This window comes from Paroedura picta, chromosome 2 (genome assembly GCF_049243985.1).
Source record: "Paroedura picta isolate Pp20150507F chromosome 2, Ppicta_v3.0, whole genome shotgun sequence".
Taxonomy (NCBI): Eukaryota; Metazoa; Chordata; class Lepidosauria; order Squamata; family Gekkonidae; genus Paroedura; species Paroedura picta.
Window position 1 is genome coordinate 1,442,297 of NC_135370.1, and position 23,987 is coordinate 1,466,283.

Genomic DNA, 23,987 nt, shown 5'->3' on the forward strand with positions numbered 1-23,987 from the left:
AGTCGGGAGATGATCCCTGGAGATTCCAGGGATTCCCAGTCCCCACCTGGAGGCTGGGCCCCCTACACCATCCAAAATGGGCTGCTTCTTCCTCTCAGGACCATTGCAGGGCCAGTCAGGCCTCTTCCACACTGAGGACTCACCCCGCTGTTATGCCGCACTGTCCTCGGTCTTTTGCCTCAGCATAGCTGTCCCCATATTCTCCCACAACCGCATGGCGAGCCCTTGGCCCACTCCCCCCCCCATCTATCCTGGATTTCTGAACCTGCACAAGGCAGCCAATGAACAGGAAGTGAAAAATTCCCACCTGTATTTCCCCCCCCCCTTTTTTCCAATCATAGTCATATGGCATAAACTCCCTATCACCTTCCAGCACCATTTTGTCACATCTAAGCGCCCCCCTCCAAGTCTGAAATCATTTTTTGTCTTTAAAAGAGGGTTATAGCGCTATAATAAAATAATTAAAATGCTCCCTGCAGCTCTCCTGCACTTCGTCGCATGGCTCGCCCTCACAGACCCAGAGGGGCGCTGTGGAGTGCTGGGTGTAGTCTGCATGGGGCTTTTTACCCACTGCCAGCCCAAATAAATCCTTGCTGTCTACACTGAATTCGATTTCCACTTTGATTTGGGGTGCTTTAAATTTTCCCTGTGCAACATGCATGACTGATCCAGGGTGACCCTATTTTTCCCCTGCAATATCCAGAAGTGGATATAAGCTTCGATATTTCAAATATCGGCATCATTAAATGTGCAGATCTCTGCTTTTTGTGAATTAACTTCCTGCCTCATGCCTCCAATGCTGTAGCAGAGCAGTCTTCCTTGATTGGCCAGGGCATCAGTTCAAAGACTTCCTGGTTCCCAGTTGCAAGGTTTGTCTTAAAGTGACTGCGCTCCAGAAGCTCCAAAGATTTGCCTCTTGGATTTTTCCCCCTCCTCTGCTGTCTCCAGTCCTCTCAACCCCCCACCCCCACACCATTTAAGAAAAGAAAGAGACTTCTACTGCGCTTGGCTCCCCTCCCGCTCTGAGCTTCCCCAATTGAGTGCAGAACACTTTCTGTCTCATTGGGTGGGGGCGGGGAATAGAGGAAGACCTGAGTTCAAATCAATCTGAATTCAGCAAGATCCACAATGGAAAATGCAAATTAAGTGCAGAAACATCCCAGGGGAGCTGGGATGTTTTTAAACAGCAATAACAGTGGGGGTTTTTAATGCTCCCTGTGGCTCTCCTGTGCTCCAGCTCTGCCTCCCCAACCTGAAGGCATGCTGTGCAGCTGCAGGAGAGCGGGGGGGGGGGGCTTGTGGCTTTCCCATGACTGCACAGCACAGTGGTGTCTCGCGCGAGGTGGAACCACACTGTGCAGCTGCAGGAGAGACACAGAGAGCATTAAAAAAAATGTAAACACTGTTCTTGCATGACAATTCCAGAACAGTTTTTTTTAATTAAATGCTTCCTTGGGGCTCTCCCGTGCTCCACAACACAAGGCTCCAGGTCAGCAAGGCGCAGCTGCAACGTGGAGTGCAAGAGAGCCGCAGGGAGCACTGGAAAAAATTAAACACTGTTATGACTCTGTTTACCCTGTTTAAACACTTTTCTTTTTAAAACACTGTTATAACTCTTTTTTAACACTGTTAAAAAAATGGTGGGGTGGGAAGCAAGGCAGTGTGTAGGGAGCCACAAGGGCCCACCCCCCATTCCACCCCCCAGCAGCCTCACGTGCCTTTCTGAAAAGGGCGGGAGAGGAGGGAGGGGGAGGGGGGTGTTGCAAGGATGGGGAAAGCACACCGGGATGCCCCACGCTTTCCCGCGTCTGCGTGGCCCATACCCAACGCACACCCCCTGGTGTCCTGTGATCCCTTGACCCAGGCCCAATTTCATGTGGTCCGGGGACTTAAAACCACACAGAGACTAATGGCGATCAGGACCTAATCTGCTGCACGGACACAGTCTCACTGTGGGGTTTTTCTCTCCGTGTCCCGCTGCTTTTGGGGTCCCCTTTCCTCCACGAGGGGCTTGCTGGAGGGACGTCCTGGGCAGCAGGGATACCACTGAAGCACTGGGTGGGGGCCTTTGTGCTGCACCCTTAAGCCTCCTCAAGAAGTGCTTAGGCTGAATCCCTGAAGAGGGACAGAGCAGGGCCTTTGATCTCCCCCCCTGCCTAGCTGACCCGGAGAGACAGCCCTGCCCGGGCAATTAACTCTCAAGACTTTGGCTGTGTTGGCTGGATTAGAGTAATGGTCTGCTCCATTAGCACATGCTTTGCCTTTGGAGGGCTCTTTTAGAGGGGGGGGGTCTCCATTGCCACAACTCGCTCTCTCAGGCCCAAAAGCCGCCCCGCCCGCCCCCCGCCCCCACAATAGTCCCAGCAGGGGGATGTGGCCGAGATGCCACAGCCGGAAACTTAATCCCATGCTGGGCAGTTGGGTGCCAATGGATATAGATGTAAAGGTGGGGGAAGGGTGGGACCTGCCAAGCAAGGAGCTCCCTGCTCAAATCCTGCCCCTGCCCTGCACTTATCAGGTCCCATTAGGGTAAGTACCGTGCATGGAGAACCCATCTGTACGATAGCTTCAGGGGGGAGCCAGGTGGGTTTCAAGCAAGAGAACAAGGTTGGACTCCTTTACGGCCATTTATTCTGGGGATAAGCGTCCAGCCCTTACCTACAGCAGGGGTAGTCAAACTGCGGCCCTCCAGATGTCCATGGACTACAATTCCCGTGAGCCCCTGCCAGCGAATGCTGGCAGGGGCTCATGGGAGTTGTAGTCCATGGACATCTGGAGGGCCGCAGTTTGACTACCCCTGACCTACAGGGAGAAAGTTAGTTGCCATGAAGGGCCGATTAGAGCCAGGATAGAGAAGTTACTAATAAGGATAGCTAAGACTGGGTTAAACCAGCCTGGTCCAGTGGCCAAACTGTGGCTCTCCAGATGTCCATGGACCACATGCTGGCAGGGGCTCATGGGAATTGTAGTGGCTCTCGAAATCTCCTTCCCTGCCACAGATGTTGTCAGTCTTTCAGGGGATTGGGGGTTACCCCCTTTGAAATCCACTAAAAAGGTCTCACTCTGTCTAGGGCAGGTTTTGATTTTTTTTTTATTAAAGCAAATTTCATACTGAGTTCATGGCGCAAATGTTTCCAAAAAGACTTCACGGGTGCTGAGCTTCCCATATTGCTAATAGTACTTTCTGGTTGCCAGTTACGGTTGCCATCTCCAGGTTGGGAAGAACCTGGAGATTTGGGGGTGGGAGGCTGAGGAGGGTGAGATGTGGGGCATGGAGGGGCTTCAGTGGACCCTCACTCCAAAGCAGCCATTTTCTCCAGGGGCCCCGATTTCTGCCAGCTGGAGATTAGTTGCAATCCCAGGCGCTCTCCAGCTGGTTGGCAACATTTCCACACAAGACATGCTCATCCAAGAGTTCCCTTACCCTGTGCTCAGCTTTCATTCTCACTCTTTATTTTCTTGGCAACTAAGGGTAAGAATAAAAGTATGCAGTAGCTGTGCTCAATGTCTACCACCCCGTGGCATTTCCGTGACCGTTCCGTCTCCCATTAGCACGGTCTCTTTAGAAGGGCTGCTCACTGCCGTCTGTCACACTGAAAACCAAATTTCGTTCTGCTTTTCTGTTCCCTCTCTCCAAGCATACGTCAAGCGGCTCAGTCGTGATTCTTCATGCTCCACAGCACCTACCTTTGAACTCCTTGACAAACAATTAACATTTAATTAAGCCGTCACAGCATGGCCCTTGGTTCCCCAAATCCAGTAGAAACACGTTTACACCAAATCCTTCCCCACCTCCCCCCACTTCCTTTTGTTTAAGCAGGGCTGCCTTACTCCCCATTCCTGGGTGCCGCAGATACGTGCATTCCGCTGAACAGAGTTGGCCAAACAATATAATCTGGGGACAGATAACAAGGACGCTGCGGGGTCATTAGTGGCTTTGTTTCTCCAGGCAAAGAGTTGGTGTGTCTCTGTAGTCATAGCAAGGTTCGAGATATGCTGTCTCCTTTTCGATAACTGCGTGCCCAGCAGTGGGGAGAATTCCCCCAGTCTCTGTTCAGCGAGTGGCATCCTTTTCCTCCTAATCAGCCGTTCTCAACTTATTTGGGCCGCGGCTGTTTCAGGAGCTCTTTCGGGTTCCAGGGGCCCCTGCAGGAGCCTGGCTGCTTGAGCAATGAGCTAGGCTAGAAAAAGGCCTAAGCTAAGGGTGAGCTATACTGAACGTACCTTGCCTTATATAAATATCTGTGAGACAAATTTCTAAAATATTCAACCAAGAGAGTCATGTACGTTCATTCCCCCCCCCCCCCTTGAATGCATTAATTCAAGCACACACAAAGGAACGGATGGCCTGATTTCTTTTTCTTCCCCTTGATGGAAGTCAGACTTTCTGGCAATGCCGTAATATGTGACAAAAGGGTATTTCATCAGTTATTATGCCCCCCCCATAAACCCCTTGTGCTCCCCTCCTCACCCTTTTCCTTCTGTGGCCTCTATTAAATGTGCCAGCCCCCCCCCCCCCGCAGGGGCCCTATGACCCCCACTGAAGATGGCTGTTCTAAAGCAATTTAAATCCACGGCTGCAGTGAGCAAGGGGGCTGTACATAGGGTGGCCAGCCTCTCGGTGGGGTCTGGATGTTGCCTGGAATGACAGCTGACCTCCAGGTGACAGAGATCAGTTCCCCAGGCCACCTTAGGGGGTCAACTGTGTGGCAAACCACCCCAAGGAGGTCCCTGCCCTCCCCTGCTGACAACCACCACCCGCCGACTCCAACCCTGAAAGCCTTTGACAGTCCACCGTTCAGCGTTGCCTCTGTGCCGTGCATGGGAATGAAGAGGGATTCCCTGTCTGTGCCGGATGCCACGAGGGTTTTGCTTCTCCGAAGGTATCCGTGTCGTCAGTTCAAGGAATTAGACAGAGACGGTGCAATGGGAGGAGTTAGGCAGAGAATTTGCTGGGTCTGCTAGTACATTAAGGAGCAGCTTCAGGGGGAATTAAGCAAGAGTTCCTTCCTTCCTTTCATTCATTTGTCAGTTTTCATTTTCTCCACTTGGGTTTTGCTTTGCAGCAGATGGCACAGAATCCCTCGCAAACCGAACTGGAGTCCCCAGAAGCCCGCCAGACCCCAACGCTTCTGCTCCGGACCTGAATGAGAAGGTGCCGCTGGTAATGCTCCCTTACGAGTTTCATGTTGAGGTGAAGGCTGGAGGAGCGTGTTTTATGTCTTTGGTACACTGAAAACTGGTGCTCAAATTAACGTCCCTGTTCCTGTGAGTCCACTTTACTTCCCTCCCCTGGTGGTCCCTCACTCAGGCATTTTCCTCCCCCCCCCCCCGATGCTGTCACGTCTCCCTCTTGCAGCCCCCCCCAGACCCCAAGCTGGGAAAAATACAGGAAAAATCAGTGTTGTGCTGATGCTGCTACATCATTTCAGGCACAAACCTAGAAAGTGACACCCTCAGGTCAAGATGACCCTGCAAAATTCATCCTACAGCACTGCCCCAACATCTTGCGGTCGTTTCCAGGTTCACACCGCAATGGCGCAATGACCATCCCCAGACTCCCCTGGCTGGCAATCTCGGTAGGGAGGTAAGGTGGGCAGATGCCCACTAGGGGTGGAGCATTCCCCACTCATGCTCCCCACCATCCATTGGTGCTTGGTGGAGGGACAAATGGGGCCACAGTGCCGGGTGACACTGCAATCTTATTTCCAGAGGGGCACTCAATCGTGTGGCATCACTGCATCATGAGACAGGCCAGAAGTTTCCCAATCTAAGGAAAAAGCCGACAGCAGGGGTAGTCAAACTGCGGCTCTCCAGATGTCCGTGGACTACAATTCCCAGGAGCCCCTGCCAGCATTCGCTGGCAGGGGCTCCTGGGAATTGTAGTCCACGGACATCTGGATGGCCGCAGTTTGACTACCCCTGGCCTACAGCAGAGATGCCAAACCAGGCTTCTGGGAACCCTGGGGTTACGTGGTTCTGCAGCCTTTCCCAGAAGTTCAGATGGCCCCAGACGTCACTAGACAGCTCTGGAGCCCACCTCCCCTTTTGCCGTACAGGCCTCGTCTCTTTCTCCACAATGGAAATGGTAAACAACTGATTGATTGGCTGGGTCCTGCCCCCCCCATGACCACACCCACTTCTCTGAATGGGCATGGCACCACCTCTGGGGTTCCTCGAAGCCTGGAGACATTACAGGGCTTCCTCCACAGTCAAAAGGTTGTACAAGGCTGGACTAGGGCGTCGTGCATCATGATGACATCACTTCCGGTTATCCAGCTGGGAGTGACGTGTAGCATCACGTGACCACATTTTATCAGGTCTCTGCCCCTTCCCAGTCTCCTGTCAGTTCCCAGTACTGGACTGGCAATCCCAGTTTGTGAGGTGAGGCTTGAGCTCTCCTCACCAATGTACCCCTTTAATTGCAAAATTAAACAGCACCCCAATGCTACTCCAGGAATAAATGGGGCGGCAGCTGCTGCTACAGCTTGACCTGGCTCTTGGCACTTTTTGTGAGAGACTTGGAATTCCAAATAAGTAAACTCTTTGAATTAAAGTTTCTTTATTAGAATAGAAGCATCTTCATTGGAGGCATAGTCAGAACTGATTCACAAAGCACAGAGTAGGCGATACAGGGGATCCTCCTCCACTGGGGATTCGAACCAGGCACAGTTCAGAGGAAGTCATAACAAAGATATAACAGTCTGGGCTTCAAGGAACAGGAAGGTGTGGGGAACGAGAGAACCAAATGGGAAAGGGAAATAGAGGGCACTAAGGGGGAGGAGGTGAGGAATGTTTGGGGCTGATGGGATGCATAAAATATGACAACAGGAAATCAACCTTGGGGTGTCTAGCAAAGGCATCTGGGTTAGCTGAAGGCATAAAGGCCAGGCTACCTAACCATTCTAACTGAAAGCAAATATAAATCATGGCGGAAATATATGGGGGTTTCTGACATTTTTATAGAATCATAGAGTTGAAAGGGGCCTACAGGGTCATCTAGTCCAGCCCCCTCACAATGTTTTATCTCACATTTTAACACACCCAGTCAGAAAGCACTCACTCCACTTTGGTTAAGCTGAATTCACAGGACACCCTGAAGTGTTCGGTGTCCTCTGCATTATCCTGCCAAGCCATTAGGATCTTAATGGCATCCGGCCGCAATATGCGGTCGAAAGTGTCATGAAATGGACATTTAGTTGGGGCACTTAATCCTTCCCTTCTTCCACTCCAACGCAGCTTTTAGCTTTCATTGTTGTTGCTATTAAATTAATAGACAGCCCTCTCTGGTCAAGGCAGTGTACAACCATCATAATACAAGTTTCTGATAATAACAGTAAAATTAATGAAAGAACACAACGCAGAAAAGAGTATCCTAATGCTTTCTGTACTTCCTCCTGCTGCCACGCTAGAGATTTCCTCTGAGTGACGCCTTTTAATCTCGGCATGAAGGGGAGCGTTTCTGCTACCTCCTGCTGCCAGAGATGCACAGATCCGGTGAGAGGCTGTAGTCTGAAGTTATGTAGACATATTAATAGCACACCTTTCATGGTGGTGTCTCCGTTATCCGGCTTTTGGCTGCTATATAATTGGCTGTTGAGAGGAAACTGCATTCCTATAAGGGTGGAGCAGAAGAAATATTTTACAGCAAGTGGGACCAGCCTGAAAGCAAATCCACGGCTTTTAGTGCAAAAGGACCCTTTTCTGTCCAGATACAGCACTGAAATAACCCTGACCCCACAGGTTTGCACAAAAACCAGCTGGCCTGTGCACAGGATTTTCAAAGGGGTGGGGTTACAATACATTCCAGAACCTTTGTGAAATGTCTTAATTAGTTCTTATTGTTCTTGCATTTTTAATCCCTTTTTCTATTATTTTCCTATCTTGTACCATTGTTAATAGGTTTTCTTTGATTCAATTATTTCTTTTTTAAATCTTATTTCAGGGGGGTTAACCCATCCCCCACAACCCCCCAAAAACTTTGGTGCACAGCCTTGGACCGGACTGGCTAGTACCTGTTAGAAGAAGAAGAGTTGGTTCTTGAAACAGAAGAATTCCCGGAAGCGCTAAAAGAGCCAGTGGTTTGCCAGCTGCTGAAAAAAATCTCTAGATCCACGAGAGCCCAACAACTATGGACCTGTTTCACACCTGGAACCCTGGGAAAAATAGTTGAAAGGGCTGCTGAGGATCAAAGATCGGCGTTCCTGGAAGCTGCTTCAGTCCTACACCCATCCCAGTCAGGTTTCTGGCCTGGCCACGGTGTAGAAGCAGCGCTAGTCGCCCTGACAGACAACTTCTGTTGCCGGTTGGACTAGCTCACCACCTCACTGACACCAGAACAGCCCTTCAGTGGCTGACCTCCTTTCTCTGGGGTTGCAGATAGAGGGTAGCACTAGGAGAGAGATCTTCAAGCTGCCACCAATTCCCATGCAGAGTCCCGTGAGGAGTGTTCGTCTTTCCAATCCTGTTTGACATCTTCATGTGCCCTTTTGCCCAACTGGCAGAAATTTGGTCTGAAAGACCATATGCGGTCTGGGCCCAGTGTACCTGGAGGACCACCTCTCTGTCTACACCCCTCAAAGAACTATGCACACTGCCAGCCCCAACCATCTAGTGATCCCTGGCGCCAAGGAGGTCCACAAATGTAAGAAATAAATAGAGATAGATCGATAGATAAAATATGCTGTATTTCTCCACCTGAAGGAGTCTCAAAGCGGCTTCCAATTGCCTTCTCAATCCTTCCCCCATAACAGACACCCTATGTGGGAGGGGAGGCTGAGAGAGCCCTGAGATTACTGAAGAAGAAGAAGAAGAAGAAGAAGAAGAAGAAGAAGAAGAAGAAGAAGAAGAAGAAGAAGAAGAAGAAGAAGAAGAAGAAGAAGGAGTCTCAAAGCGTCTTACAATCGCCTTCCCTTTCCTCTCCCCACAACAGGCACACTGTGAGGGAGGGGAGGCTGAGAGAGCCCTGAGATTACCCAAGGTCACCCAGCTGTCTACATGTGAGGGAGCAAGGTATTAACCTCTGTTGTGGGGAAGATAATGGAGCAGATATTAAAGGGAGCGATCTGCAATCTGGAGGACAATTTGGTGATCCAAGGCAGTAGCCCCCAATATATTTATCACTGGGGACCACTCAACGCCGGGGACCACTCACCGGGGACCCCTCAACGCCTTTTACTGAGGCCCGGTGGGGGGGGGTAGTTTACTCCTCTACTCTCAACCACTGCCCTAACGCTCTCTGATCGCTATGGTAATGTTTAAACATCCCTTCAAAATAAGATACAGACACGCCACAACAATGAACATAAGGAACATTTTATTTTCATGGAAATTTTAACTCATGACAATGACAAATCAATGGGAACCCTGAGCTTGTTTCTCTGCAACGAGATAGTCCCATCTGGGAGTGATGGGAGATAATGACACCCAAAATGTGTTGTAAAGGGCCGGGGGGGATGAAGTCCTTCGGGGCCCACCTCCAATTAGTCGAAGGACCACATGTAGTCCGTGGCCCACAGGTTGGGGATCGCTAATCCAAGGAAATCAGCCTAGATTTGTCTCCAACAGGGTCCTGTCAGACCAACCTGGTTGCCTTTTTTGACCAAGTGACAGGTTTGCTGGATCGTGGAAATTCGGTTGATGTCGTTTACTTGGACTTTAGTAAAGCTTTTGATAAGGTTCTCCATGATGTTCTGATGGATTAATTGAAGGACTGCAATCTGGATTTTCAGATAGTTAGGTGGATAGGGAATTGGTTAGAGAACCGCACTCAAAGAGTTGTTGTCAATGGTGTTTCATCAGACTGGAGGGAGGTGAGTAGCAGGGTACCTCAGGGCTCGGTCCAGTACTTTTTAACATATTTATTAATGATCTAGATGAGGGGGCGGAGGGACTACACATCAAGTTTGCAGATGACACCAAATTGGGAGGATTGGCAAATACTCTGGAAGATAGAGACAGAGTTCAATGAGATCTGAACACAATGGAAAAATGGGCAAATGAGAACAAGATGCAATTTAATTAAGATAAGTGTAAAGTTCTGCATCTGGGTCAGAAAAATGAAAAGCATGCCTACTGGATGGGGGATACGCTTCTAGGTAACACTGTGTGTGAACGAGACCTTGGGGTACTTGTGGACTGTAAACTAAACGTGAGCAGGCAGTGTGATGCAGCGGTAAAAAAGGCAAATGCCATTTTGGGCTGTATCAACAGGGGCATCACATCAAACTCACAAGATCTCATAGATCCATTGTATACGGCACTGGTCAGACCACACCTGGAGTACTGTGTGCAGTTCTGGAGGCCTCAATTCAAGAAGGATGTAGATAAAATTGAAAGGGTACAGAGGAGAGCGACGAGGATGATCTGGGGCCAAGAGACCAAGCCCTATGAAGATAGGTTGAGGGTCTTGGGAATGTTCAGCCTGGAGAAAAGGAGGTTGAGAGGGGACATGATAGCCCTCTTTAAGTATTTGAAAGGTTGTCATTTGGAGGAGGGCAGGATGCTGTTTCTGCTGGCTGCAGAGGAGAGGACACGCAGTAATGGGTTTAAACTTTAAGTACAACGATATAGGCTAGATATCAGGAAAAAGTTTTTCACAGTCAGAGTAGTTCAGCAATGGAATAGGCTGCCTAAGGAGGTGGTGAGCTCCCCCTCACTGGCAGTCTTCAAGCAAAGGCTGGATACACACTTTTCTTGGATGCTTTAGGATGCTTTGGGCTGATCCTGCGTTGAGCAGGGGGTTGAACTAGATGGCCTGTATGGCCCCTTCCAATATGATTCTATGATTCTAAGCCCGGCTCCACCAAGCTGGCTGTTGGGTTAGATTTAAACTCAGCTGACAACTGATGCCCCCCTTCGTGCTGCAGACCCCACTCATGTCCTTCCTCAGGGTCCCTCACCCTCCTGCAGCAGCTCTTTGTGGAGATCAGTGGGCTGCCATGGGAAGAAGGAAGCCGGAAAGTTCCCTCTTGCTCCTGGGTAATTTGCTGGGGATCTGCAGGGGCACACTGCATCCGCATTTGGAGATGAGTGGTGAACGGACAGAGGGAAGAGAAATGTGTTTGTGCCAGTGGTGTGTTTAGGACTCTCTGTGTTACAGAACGGGGTTGAAAATGTTTTTTTTTAAAGACAAAGACGGCTCATTTGGCCTTCCAGGGAAAGGCTCCTGTCCCTCTCAAGAAGTTTGGTGTCAGTGGTTAGCAGTGATCCGCTGGGCGGGGTGTGCATGTGCAAGACTTAAAGCTGAAGAGAAAAGGAGTACAGATAAAAGAACAGGCTTTTTAAAAGGATGAGACAGGCAAGAAGATAAGCTCCAATATTGAATTTTTTCCATTCTTTTGAATGAACAGACTCCCCACTGTGAGCACTATTAATATTTATCACTTCGTTTTTGCATAAGGATAAAAGCACAGAATATCTGCAGTTCAGGCCTTGCGAGTCCCTTGGACTGCAAGGCGGACAAACCGGTCAGTCCTAGAGGAGATCAGCCCTGACTGCTCCTTAGAAGGCCGGATCCTGAAGATGAAACTCAAATACTTTGGCCACCTCATGAGAAGGAAGGACTCCCTGGAGAAGAGCCTAATGCTGGGAGCGACCGAGGGCAAAAGAAGAAGGGGACGACAGAGAATGAGGTGGCTGGATGGAGTCACTGAAGCAGTAGGTGCAAACTTAAATGGACTCCGGGGAATGGTAGAGGACAGGAAGGCCTGGAGGATCATTGTCCATGGAGTCGCAATGGGTCCGACACAACTTCACAACTAACGACAACAACAATCTTGTTCAGCCTAGTGGGTAGTTGTCTTTCTATGAGAGTAAGGGCAAGTTTTACGGCCCTGGCCTCAATCAAACGCCTGGCGGAAGAGCTCCGTCTTACAGGCCCTGCGGAAAGCTGACAAATCCTGCAGCTCTTCCGGAAGTTCATTCCACCAGGTTGGGGCCAGAGCCGAAAAGTCCCTGGCCCTGGTCGAGGCCAGGTGAACTTCCTTGATGTCGAGATCTGCTGCTGCTGGCTGGCTCTCTCAATCAACGCTGATAGCCCAAGGGCTGCCCGGCACAGAGAGCCCTTGACTGCAAGTGATGCTAAATGCCACCCAGCTGGTGGCATGCAGACAAATGTGGAATCAATTCCGGCTCCCCAGATTAGAGGCTGCCACTCTTAAGCACTACACCCATGATTTCTACCGTAGAGTTTCTATTAATTCTTATAGACTGAGTCATGTTACCAAGGGCCAGATGACCATTTTCAATTCTTCTCCTGCTGCCACCTTGAGCAGAATCCTTTGCATCTGCAAAGAGACTCAAAGCCAGAAATCTAATTTTTCCTAAATCACCTGAATCCATAGTTTAAAAAAAGGCAGGTCTAACGACTAAAACTTGCTTTTTCTCCTACTCTTTTAAAGGTAACTCTCCAAACACAAGAAGCTGAAAAGGTACAAGACACTGAGAACAGCCTACCAGAGGAACAAAGCATCATGGGTAAAGGTATAGGGGTTTTATCAGGTAGCATCGACATTAGTTCAGTGAAGCTCTGGGCGATTCTGCAGCAGCAGCACCAACTGGGCTACTGCCTGCGTATTGCGGCAGAGCTGTCCCCACAGCAGCCACAGACGGGGCAGAAGGGTCCCGCTGTGCGGAGGGGCAGCAGGGGAGGGTGGCAAGAAGGTGGGATGGCAGAGAATGCAATCTCACCTTCCAAGGGGGGCCGAAATGCCTTATTTGGCCACGTGGCACCACAAAGAGCTGCGGAGTGGAGGGGGGCATTTTCTGTCCCCTCCGGACCTCTACCAGGCTGGACCCACACAAGCCTCCAAGAAGAAAAAGAAGAGTTGGTTCTTATATGCCGCTTTTCTCTACCTTGAGGAGTCTCAAAGCGGCTTCCAGTCGCCTTCCCTTTTCTCTCCCCACAACAGACACCCTGTGAGGGAGGGGAGGCTGAGAGAGCCCTGAGATTTCTGAAGAAGAAGAGTTGGTTTTATATGCCACTTTTCTCTACCCGAAGGAGGCTCAAAGGGGCTTCTAATCCTCTTCCCTTTCCTCTCCCCACAACAGACACCCTGGGAGGGAGGGGAGGCTGAGAGAGCCCTGAGATTTCTGAAGAAGAAGAAGAAGAGTTGGTTCTTAGATGCCGCTTTTCTCTACCCAAATGAGTCTCAAAACGGCTTCCTATTTGCCTTCCCTTTCCTCTCCCCACAACAGACACCCTGTGGGGTGGGTGAGGCTGAGAGAGCCCTGATATCACTGCTCAGTCAGAACAGCCTTATCAATGCTGTGGCAAGCCCAAGCTGGCTGCACGTGGAGGAGGAGTGGGGAATCAAGCCCAGCTCGCTGGATTATAAGACCCCACTACCCCAATCCCTGGCGGCGATTTCATGTGGAAGCGGGGATTAGCCCCACTGCCACCTGCCCGCCCTCCCATCCTTTTCCACCGATGAGGGATCGGCCTCTGTGAACAGTAATGCCTCTTTCATTTCCCTGTGCCAGGAAGTGGGAGCATTGGTGCCAAATCCAGAGGAGAAATTCAGCAAAGTCAAGATGACTTCCTTGGAAACCACCTCCTGCTGCAGAGGAAAGAGAAGAAGGGGGACTCTGGCGGCCCGAAAACACAAGGCCCAAAGCAAAAGGAAGGTTTTGTATCATCATGCAAATAATCTGACTGCTTAAATTCTTACTGCTGCAGCATTGTGGATCAACTTCTCCCCCCCCCAAAAAAACCCCATAGTTTGCCCACCCCAGTGAGAAGCAGGGGGTAATTGGTTCTATGATCTGCTGGAGGGATGCACGTTGCGCGTGCACAGCCCTGCTCCCCTCTCCCCCCCCCCCCCCACAAAATGAAGCTTGCCGGGCCTCAAGCTAATCGGCCGCTTTTGCAGCCGATTTGCTTGCGACCTGGGAAGTTTCTTACTGCGGGGGGGGGGGGTGGGGGGTGGGGCGGGGAGAGGGAGCCGCGGCCCGGTGGTTGGGGACCTCCGTGTTAGGGCAGTGGTTAGCAAATGGCCATATAATGTCTTTTTTTTTTCACAGCCCAGATGCCAAGTGAAGAGCTGCAGGGAAGAAGGTCCCAAGGGAAGGCCCAGCTGGATCCCACCCCACAGGCCAAGACTTCCAGAGGCAGAGGTAGGATGTGAGCAGGGACCGAGGTGGGCAGCAAGGCCGGGGAAAGCGCTGGGTCCGGACGTAAAACAAATAAATAAAACTCCACTGGGAGAGATCCCTTTATTTATTTGCTTGTTTGTTTGTTTGTTTGTTTGTTTGTTTATTTTTCACATTTATATACCGCTCTCCCCAAAGGCCTTCTTGCACCCCCTGTGTTGGGGACTTGTAAGATTCATGCAGGGAAATTATCTGCTGCTCCAAAGAAGCTAAATCTGGAGAGAGACAGAGACAGAGACAGAGACAGAGAGAGCAGTGTTAATGTAATAAAAATATAGCAGAGTTATTCTATAAATGATGAGACCAGACAAGGCAGGAATACTGTATATAAAAAGACAATTTTACTAGCTAAACAGGGTAGGGGAAACTGAAAGACAAAACAAGAAAATGCATAGCTTCCTATGGCTCATTCACCTTAGCTGTTACATGGTGAAGATTCAAGATGGATCTTTTTGTTGTTGTTGTTGTTGTTGTTGTTGTTATTGTTATTATATTTATAAACCACCGTTCGCCAAAAGGTCTCATGGCGGTTCACAATAAAATATAAAATCACAGTACAATCACATAAAACCCCATAAATACCCCATTATTACAATAAAAAGATGGCATTCTATTCTGTAACCCTCCCCACTTTCCCTGACTATCTGCCTAAAGCAGATCTCTTCTCAAATAAAGGGAGGAAGGAGAAAGCTGCTCTTCCTGCTAATCTTGTGGACATGACAAACATCAGTCAGGTAATGGCCCCACAAAACAAATCTGCATATCTAAACAGATCACTCTGCCTGTCCCCTCCAGCAACCACTGTAAACAAACAGTTTAACCCTTTGACTGACAGTCTGTGGCTGGCTCTTGCTGACAGGCAAAGTCTAACAACATCTCTGTTGCAGCTATTCCAAGAGCTGATAAGAATTTCCCAGCCGCTGTTATAGCGTGGAGGTTGAGTGAGGGGGCAGCCCACAGAGCCTTCCTTTCCCCCTTAGTGCACAGAGGCAGCTCCAGCAGGCATCCAGCCCCTGCACAGAGGGAGGAGCTTCTGGATCAGATGTGCAAGCGCACCAGATGGTAATGGAGCCTGGGAAAGCAAAGCGTGGCTGAAGCAGACACCTGGACAAGTTGGAAGCGCAGGGAATATATGCAAAGAGATTTCAAAAAGGGCTACATGACTGAAGAAAGCTTCCTTAGAATGCCCCATCAACTTCCAGTCTGCAGGCCGAATGCCCTTCATTGGTTCAAATCCTATCCCTTACTTTCCCATGTTCCTCTGGCTTTTGGAAGACTTAGATGACAGGAAGGTGTCAATGGCCCATTGAGTTTCCAATAAGCGGACTCTTTGGTGAAAAGAATTCTCTTTATTGCAGGAACAAATGCAGCACTGAAAGGGTGTCCTTGCTGAAACTTAATTCTGCATTAGCCGGCCCACTTATAAGGCTACCCCAAATCCCTCCCCCAACTCGCTTCTTGGCATGCAAATGCCAGGTGCAAATCTTCCCTGTTCCCACACTACAAAGTCTGTGACAGCGAAAGCAGCAGATGACTCCAAGACAACCATCGCAGCCACCCAAGGGAGACAGCTGGGAGACTCAGCAGAGGCCAGAGACTCCGGGCGGAAATTGACAGGGTTAAGGGAGCAACCTAGGCTAACCATCACCCCCCCCCCCAGGACCAGGACCAAGAGACCCAAACTTATGTCAAGCAAATGCATAAAACATGCCCCCCTACAGATTACGAAAAGGGAAGCAAAATCAATGCAGGGAGCCTAAAACATGTTAAGAGACTGAGGCATGAATACATATATGTGTGAGCCACAATACAGACATCATGGCAAGAGTAGTCAACCTGTGGTCCTCCAGATGTTCATGGACTACAACTTGCTGGCAGGGGCTCATGGGAATTGTAGTCCATGAACATCTGGAGGACCACAGGTTGACCACCCCAGAACTAGAGAACAGGATCTCGACAAAAGGGCCTTGTGTGCTGGGAAGACACGTTCTGCCCCTCCAGCGGAAAAGGGCATTGTGTGTGCAGAAGGCACGGAATCCATCTTTTAACCTGGGTGCGAATGCTCACACACAGTTGTGAACGGATATCCACACAACTTGTCTCCACAGTCTTTGTCGGGGTGGCCAAACTGTGGCTCTCCAGATATCCATGGACTACAATTCCCATGCTGGCAGGGGCTCTTGGGATTTGTAGTCCATGGACATCTGGAGAGCCACAGTTTGGCTACTGCTGATCTCTGTAGAAAACGGGGAGGGGGGTCCTGATTCCCTCCCAGACACTGGCAGAGAAGAGCAGCCATCTTCAACACACTTGTGCTTTCCACATAGGATGTGCCGCGTATGCGCTCACATGAGATGTGAAAAGTGAACTGGTTCTGAGAGAACTTGGGAGTTAATCTGAAGGACTGGTGCTTTGGAATCTCTCGTTAAAAGTAGGAATGCACTTTTAAAGAGAAAAAAACCAGGTCTATAAATATTGATTCTCAGATTCCCGGCTTTATTGAGCGGAGACGTCAGGCTACAGCTAAGCAAGGGCGGGTTTCTTGAGCCGCCGGCAGCACTGAAGAAAACACCGTGGAGCATTAGCAGGGGAGCTTCGTTCCCTTCATCTGTGATTCTCTAGCATTTGTTAGCTAAACCTCTTAACTCCCTCCGCTACCGATTACTCGCACCAGGGAAGTTCCTGAAGCACACCTTTTCACACAGCGTGGGTTTCATCTTCCAGTTGATTTCCCCCTCTGAAGTCCACATGCAGAGAAACTCTCGGGAGGAAGGCCATAACAACGAGACCATTTCGGTTCTGAAAACTCCCCCCAGAGTTGTATCCAAAAGAACTCGTTTTCTCCCTTTTTCTGCTGCTGCTTTTTTCTTCCTGCAGCAGTTTCTCTGAAAGAAGCAGAAGTGGTGGGGGTGGGGGGCGGGGGGTGGGGGGTGGGGGGGAGAGCCTAGATCTTTACACCGTAAATTGGCTTTCCTAGTGTTGCAGATGTGAAGGCTTGGGTTGAGTTTGCCAGAGGCCTGGTGAAGTTTTATATTCACTTTGGTCTCAGCAGTAATTCAAGGAAGGGAGATGGAGATTATTAAGAACATCAGAAGAGCCCTCCTGGATCAGCCCCTCTAGTTCAGCCTCCTGCCCCACTCAGTGGCCAACCAGATCTGAGGCCTTCCCCTGATGCCGCCTCCTGGCTCTGGGATCCAGAGGTTTAGTGCCTCTGACTGTGGAGGTTCCCCTCAGTCACCAAAGCTAGTAGCCATTGATAGATTGATCCTCCATGAATCTATGAAAGCTGTTTCTTCCTGTGGCCGTCATGAGATCCTCTAGCAGTGAATTTCATATCATTCTCTGTGTAAAGCAGTATTTCCTTTTCTCCATCCTGAACCTACTGCCCATCGGCTTCATCGGAGGCCCTCCATTTTGGGAGAGGGAGAAAAATTCTCTTTGTCAACTCCCTCTATCCCACGCATAATTTCATAAACCCCTGTCACTGTAATATTCTGATTATCTGAATATCTAGATACAGAACTATGGCCATAGAAATGCTGATTATGTTAAAAGCCTGTAGGCTTTCATGTATATCTGGCATGCCATGAACTGTGAGGAATGGATGTTGAAAACCTTTTTTCACATACTGCATATCGCACGCCACCTGGCTGTTTCCTAAAATCACTGTCAGACCTTGGTCTGTTCTCTTTTGCCTGGACACAAAATAGCCTTTTACTTCCAAGTCCAGGACTGAATCTGCATGGAGTTTTTTCCCCCTGCTTTTGATCCTGCTGAATTCAGAACTATTTGACCCCGAGTCTTTGTGCTCCCCCCCCCAACTTGAAACAGAACCCTATCTGTACAAGGCTGCGAGCGGGGGGGGGTACAGCGTTCGGCGGGGGAGCCGAGACAAGCAAAGCCGAGATGGCAGCAGCCTCTCACAGAATGAGGCAAATCTCTGCTGTGAGAAGTGTGGATTCTGGAGCACAGTCACCTTAAACCTTTAAGAAAAATAAATCAGGAACTAGGAATTCTTTGAACTGGTGCCCAGCCAATCAAGGACAGACTTCCTTGTTACAGCATTGGAGCCATGAGGCAGCAAGAAGTTATTTCGGGGAAAGCAGACAGCTGCATGCTTACGCATGCCGATTTTTCAAATATTGAGGGTTATATCCACTCCAGGATATCACGGGGGAAAGTCAGGGACACTCCGGATCAATCCTGCTTGTTGCAGATGAAAAATTTAAATCACCCAAAATCTAAATGGAAATCTCATTCAGTGCAGACGGCAGGGATTGAATCGACCTGGGACTGGAACAAAAGCTCCGTGCAGATTCAGCCCAGGACAGCCCTGGGTCAGCCATGCCTATAGAAAACAAGACTGTTACACCCAAGAAGTCCCATGTAAATAGCTCCCTTCATCACGCCAGTGTTCCCAACTGTTGTTTCAAGAGTCTTTATGAGAACAGCTGGAGGTAGGATTGTCAGCTCTGGGCTGAGATCTCCCTCTGTTTCAATTGACCTTCAGGTGACCAAGATCATTTCCCTGGAGAAAATGGCTGCTTTGGAAGGCAGACTCTATGGTAGGTCTCCTATATTTCAAAAAGCAAAAGAGGACATATTTTCCAACTGACAACTTTGAACAAGTCTTCATTGTGAGAAATCTCATTTTAAATACCCCTACTATTTCCCCCCTACTGTTCCTAACCTTCCAACCCCAAAAACGGGCATTTTCTTCAGGTTTTTTTTAAAAGAGCCCCAAAGAGGATAAACACACAAAAAAGAGGACATTGGGTAATCCTGCTCTATGGCATTATGCCCTCCCCTCCCTGTACTATGCCCTCCCCAAATCAATCGGCATTTCCCAGCCTAGAGCCGGTAATCCTAGACCAGGAATGGACAGCTTGTGGCTCTCCAGATGTCTATGGACTACAGTTCTCACGAGCCCCTGCCAGCTGGTAATTGTCATCCATGAGCATCTGGAGAACTACAGGCTGGCCGTCCCTGTCCAAGACAATCCCTGGACTTCCTTGGTGGCCCAAGCACAAACCATAGCTGACCTTGCTAAACTTCCAAGATCTGATGAAACCGGCCTCCCCTGGACCATTCAGGTAAGCGGCCTGTTGACTTAGACCAGGCTTCCTCAACCAGGGCTTCATGACACCCTGGAGATCCTTGATGGCCCTGGGGGGGATTTCCTAAATGGGTGAGAGTTAATTTTTTATATATTTTCAAAATTTGTTAAACATTTATCAGGTGATATGGCTATATATGGTCATGTTGACCTGCCCCCCCCCATGGCCAATGATGGGCCTAGAGTGGGTGGGAAGGGGAGGAGCCCTGGGTGGGCGTGTCCTCAGCTCTGCTTCCCAGCCATATCCTGCCAATTGGGCCACTTCTGGGGTTTCTCAAAGCTTGAAGAATATTTCAGAGGCTTCTCATTGGTAAAAAAGTTGAGAAAGGCTGACCCTAGAAGTCCTGTGGCAGCACGATGGCTTTCTGATGGGGTTGCAGACTGTAATCTGCTTCTAAATTGAGACCGTTTGTCGGGCCACACAAGAATTCCGTGTTCCTGACATGACGCAAAGCCTAGCCGCATAGCTTTATTTCTACATTCAAGTTTCCTCGCAGGATTTGTGCCCTTTCTTGCCTTTCTGAAACGCCAGATTATCCATCCGTTCCGAGATCACAGCATCTTCTTTCTCAACAATTCTCAAGACAGTTTCGTGCTGATAAGTCTCCTGTGTTCTTTCGTGTCTGTAATTGCCGAAAAACGGCATGTCCCCATTCCTGAGCCAGGGAAGGTGCTAGGATTGAATCCTGCTGCGTTGTGAAGGGAAGAGAAGAGAGAGATGACAGGTAAAGAGTAACACGTCTCAGAGCAAGCAGGTAGAGCCACTGGAACTGGGTGTCAGAATCATGTGGGAGGCTGAGCTTTAGGTGCAAATGGATTTCCAGACCAGAGAAACAAGGGTGAAAAAAGAGGGGTGGGGGGGGGGCAGTGAGGCTTGCAGAACTTTGGTACCTAGTGGGAGGTCAAGACGAACAATCGCCACACTGAGAAGGCAGGAGGGAGAGGTGTGAAGGCAAGCCAAGGGGCAGGATGCTACAAAGAGGTCATCTTCCTCGCTTTGATTTAAGACTTTCTCATCTCCTCCATTCCTGGGAAATAATCATCTGTAGACTGAATTCCTTTATGCACAAGGCATGCATGATGCCCAGGGCAGGACACACTCGTCACAGGATTCTGGAGTAACATCAGCTGCGCAGAGCTCTTCCCCTTCGAATCCTGAGTCAGGAGACGTTTAGGCTGCCCACAGTATGATCCTCCAGCTAGCCAAAACTAAACAAGGGTCAAGCCTGCACTTTACTTTTTATTCTCTCCCAGCCCAAATAAACCCCTCCTGTGGTCACACCCCAGTCCCCAAAGCCAAGTCCACAGACTTTAGAGAGCAGGGTGGCACACAAGAAGACAAAACAGTTACAAAACCCAAGAAGGCAGATAGTCTATCCTCCTTGGCTGGTAGTCTGCCACCACCTCTGAACGGGTCCCTAGGCACCCAAGACCCAGAGGCAGCCTTGGAGCCTATTAGGGAATTACCTGGGAATTTGACCCTGTCCAGGGACCAGTCCCACAGTCAAAAGGCTTAGTTGGTAGTATGGCACAAGTAAGGCAGGCCAGGTTACGTCTTAGCTTGTTTCAGAATAAAATGACACAGTTCTAAAAAATAAGTTGATATTTATTTAAGGTGCACACATAATTATACACAGGCAGTGAGAAAACAAAAACGTTATAAAGTATAACTAGCTAATACATGATACTCACAAGAATGGCATGATGATAAGACAGAATTTCAAAGTTGCAGGTTCTCAGAGGCACGGACAAAGTTTCCTTCCAAGTCAAAACTCATGCTTAACGCTTAATGCTTTGCTTTGCTTTATAGGATGTTACAATACGAAACCTTTATGGCTGATTCCCACGTGGGGGTCTTGGCACACAAACCAATCATCTCCAAAGCAACAATTTACTACTTGACCAATGGGGTTACAAATGTCAAGTCAGGGGAGCCAATCCTAAATCAAGGTGATGTAATGTCGACCCATCTCACCCAAGGCCCATTTCTCTTAACGAGTTAATTGGAGACAACTGGCACCGATTGTCTTATCAGGGAGTGCGAATAGAGTGAAGCTTCTCAAGGACACAGGTGCATCTAATTGGCACTACATTCCTACACTATGAGAGCAAAGACTTTCACAGGAGGCCCACTAAAGATTTTGCAGGGCCGAAGCCTGAACCAAAGTTTCAGGAACAAGACTTTAGCTACTATTTCACTACACCTCCCCTCTGCACTGTATTCGATTTCCATTTTGTGGCCAAATAGCCACGGCAGTGTAATAACTAGCCCTCAGCAGGGCCTTCGGTTGCCAACTCCAGGCTGGGAAATAACTGGAGATTTTAGAAGAGTTGGTTTTTATACTCTGCTTTTCATACCGGAAGGAGTCTCAAAGCAGCTTACAATCACCTTGCCTTCCTCTCCCCACCACAGACACCCTGGGAAGTAAGTGAGGCTGAGAGAGCTCTGACAGAACTGCTCTGTAAGAACAGGACTGTGACTAGCCCTTAACTTTTCAAAATTTATATTAAGAGCTAATTCCTAATTGTAGTAATCTTCACCTCCTAATATTTGTAGGGGAGGTGATATTTTTTGATCTCCAAGTGTAGGTGGAACAAACTGCAGACCAGAAAGCCTTTCAAAAATGTTGTTTATATTTACATTAAGCAACAGGAGGGGCCAACACCCCCTCCCCATTTAACCCCCTTACAAACTGGTATCTTATTGGCTAAGGAGCCAGATGCTCCCTCTCTCTAGCTTGTGTGCAGCTCATGCTGCAAAAATAACGGCTTATCCATATTCAGTCTTTGCCATAAAGTGGTACTTTTACACACAGAGTAATTAAAACGTGGAATTTGCCGCCAGAGGATGTAGTCATGGCCACAGAACTGGTTGGTCTGCTGGAGTAGGGGGACCAGGGGTCTGATCCAGCAGGGCTCTTCTTATGTTCTTAATGTATGGCCTAGACACACTTGTTTTGCTTCATTCAGAAGCTAGCCTGCCTTTCCCCCCAGTGGCATCAATTGATGGATGCTGCTGGTGCTGCCTGGACAAGACTTCTCATCCCTGTTTTGGACAAGAGCTCCCTCCACTGGCAAGAGGAAACTACTAAGAGATGCTCAGTGTTGATGTTCAGCTGAATCTCTCTCTCGAAGGCTCAAAGATGCCCATATCTGTTGCTGGATTTGAAGACACTTTTGAGAGATTCCAGACTGGCAGACAACAACACGGAACGGCAGAAACAACAATAAAAACAGTAGGGGGGAAATCGCACTAGAATAATATTAGCATTAAAATGTTTTCCAGTGTGGGAGACGGGCAGGTTTCCTGATAATCTAAATAAATTCATAGCTACTGATCAGAACAGCAGGAAATCAGAGCATGGCAGGAAATCTGGATGCATTTGATGTAAATAGAAAGGTTTTCACGCCAACTGGCACCTTGAACAGCCTCGAAATGCACAGGAAGCCCTTCTAGCTGCTTTAATGTCTGTGTCGTGTTCTGCCTGCCTGCTAATATCAGACGAGATTTTGGCTGCAGCATTTCGGATCAGACGAAGTATTCCGTCTGCCTTCTTTGCAGATACGGGGAAACGGATGGAGAACTCGTCTCAGTCAAATAGCTTCTCGTGTTTGGAGCCCAGTCTAAGCCAGTGGACGATTCCTGAATCAGAGATGTAAGTATACGAAATAAACAGCTACGAGTTCCTGCGTGCCGTTTTCCAGATCCAGCGTGACACAATGCATGGTCAGCTACAGATCAGCTGTATTCAGTCAGAATATTTTCAGATTCTGGATCTCTTGGAATTTTGTCTGTTCATCTTACTTATCTCCCTGATGGAGGCACAAAGTGGCGTAAATTGTTCTCCTCTCCTCTATTTATCCTCACAGCAGTCCTGCGAGGTATGTTAGGCTGGAACTGTGCAGCTGGTCCCAAGGGCAGCCAAGAAGTTGCTGGAGTAGAGTAGGGATTTGAACCCAGGCATCCCAGATTCTAGCGTGAAGCTATAAAAACTACACTAGGTGGCTTTTGTGGGGGGGCTGTTGTTAAATAGTAGCAAACAGCTGGGCGGGGTGAGTCTTGCAAGTTTCACAGTGGCAAGTAATCTGGTGGGAGCTGCTGACCCTGGTCCTAATAAGCTCTCTTTCAAAGCCCCCAAAAGCCCTGGCTTTGACTGAAAGAAGCCAAGACTTGAAAGCTGGCAATATTGTTGTGGTGGCCAAGCAACGGCCTCTGAGAAGCCACTGAGAGGATATTAATTTTTTTAAAGGTACGGCTGCCTTTGCCATTATTTGGGAAAGTTTTTTTTTACTGTATTTTTCTTTTTCTCATTCTGCAAACCTGGCGTTTTTTCAGGTTTGCAGAAAGATCTGTCTAGTCTGTTCATGGCCCCAGTCTCTAAGTATCCTCATGTGGGACTACACTGAGAATTAGGTACATTAATGTTTCCTCGTGAAGTCACTCCATTCAAAGTTTGTTGTTTTGAACAATGAACAAGTTCTCCTGTTATCTACAGCAGGGGTAGTCAACCTGTGGTCCTCCAGATGTCCGTGGACTACAATTCCCATGAGTCCACGGACATCCACGGACAATTCTCATGGGAATTGTAGTCCATGGACATCTGGAGGACCACAGGTTGACTACCCCTGATCTATAGCATTTGCACCCCCCTTTTTCAGCCACAATATTTCTCTGAATGGGTTAGAATCCCGAAATCAAACAATGTTGCTTTGACGGTGA

General features: G+C 48.9%; 2 protein-coding genes across 14 annotated transcripts in view; one reads left to right on the forward strand and one right to left on the reverse strand.

Annotated features, from left to right (window-relative positions):
• KIAA2012 (KIAA2012 ortholog) overlaps positions 1–23,987 on the forward strand; it is a 98,063-nt gene that overhangs the window by 45,962 nt on the left and 28,114 nt on the right. For 6 of the 11 annotated variants that reach the window (XM_077319176.1, XM_077319175.1, XM_077319170.1 and 3 more), the window contains 5 exons: positions 5,067–5,164; positions 12,402–12,483; positions 13,483–13,626; positions 14,020–14,115; positions 22,830–22,923. In XM_077319176.1, coding sequence (XP_077175291.1) covers positions 5,067–5,164; positions 12,402–12,483; positions 13,483–13,626; positions 14,020–14,115; positions 22,830–22,923 — 514 coding nt within the window. The remainder of the gene's footprint in view (positions 1–5,066; positions 5,165–12,401; positions 12,484–13,482; positions 13,627–14,019; positions 14,116–22,829; positions 22,924–23,987) is intronic. The other 5 variants (XM_077319169.1, XM_077319173.1, XM_077319167.1 and 2 more) reach the window with 5 other exon arrangements.
• LOC143828985 (uncharacterized) overlaps positions 6,581–23,987 on the reverse strand; it is a 44,889-nt gene continuing 27,482 nt past the window's right edge. For 2 of the 3 annotated variants that reach the window (XM_077319178.1, XM_077319180.1), the window contains exon 3: positions 6,581–7,615. In XM_077319178.1, the coding sequence (XP_077175293.1) occupies positions 7,209–7,615 (407 nt within the window). In that variant the 3' untranslated portion in view covers positions 6,581–7,208. Of the gene's footprint in view, positions 7,616–14,280; positions 14,367–18,655; positions 18,726–23,987 lie in introns of those variants that run through there. The other variant, XR_013227959.1, reaches the window with a different exon arrangement.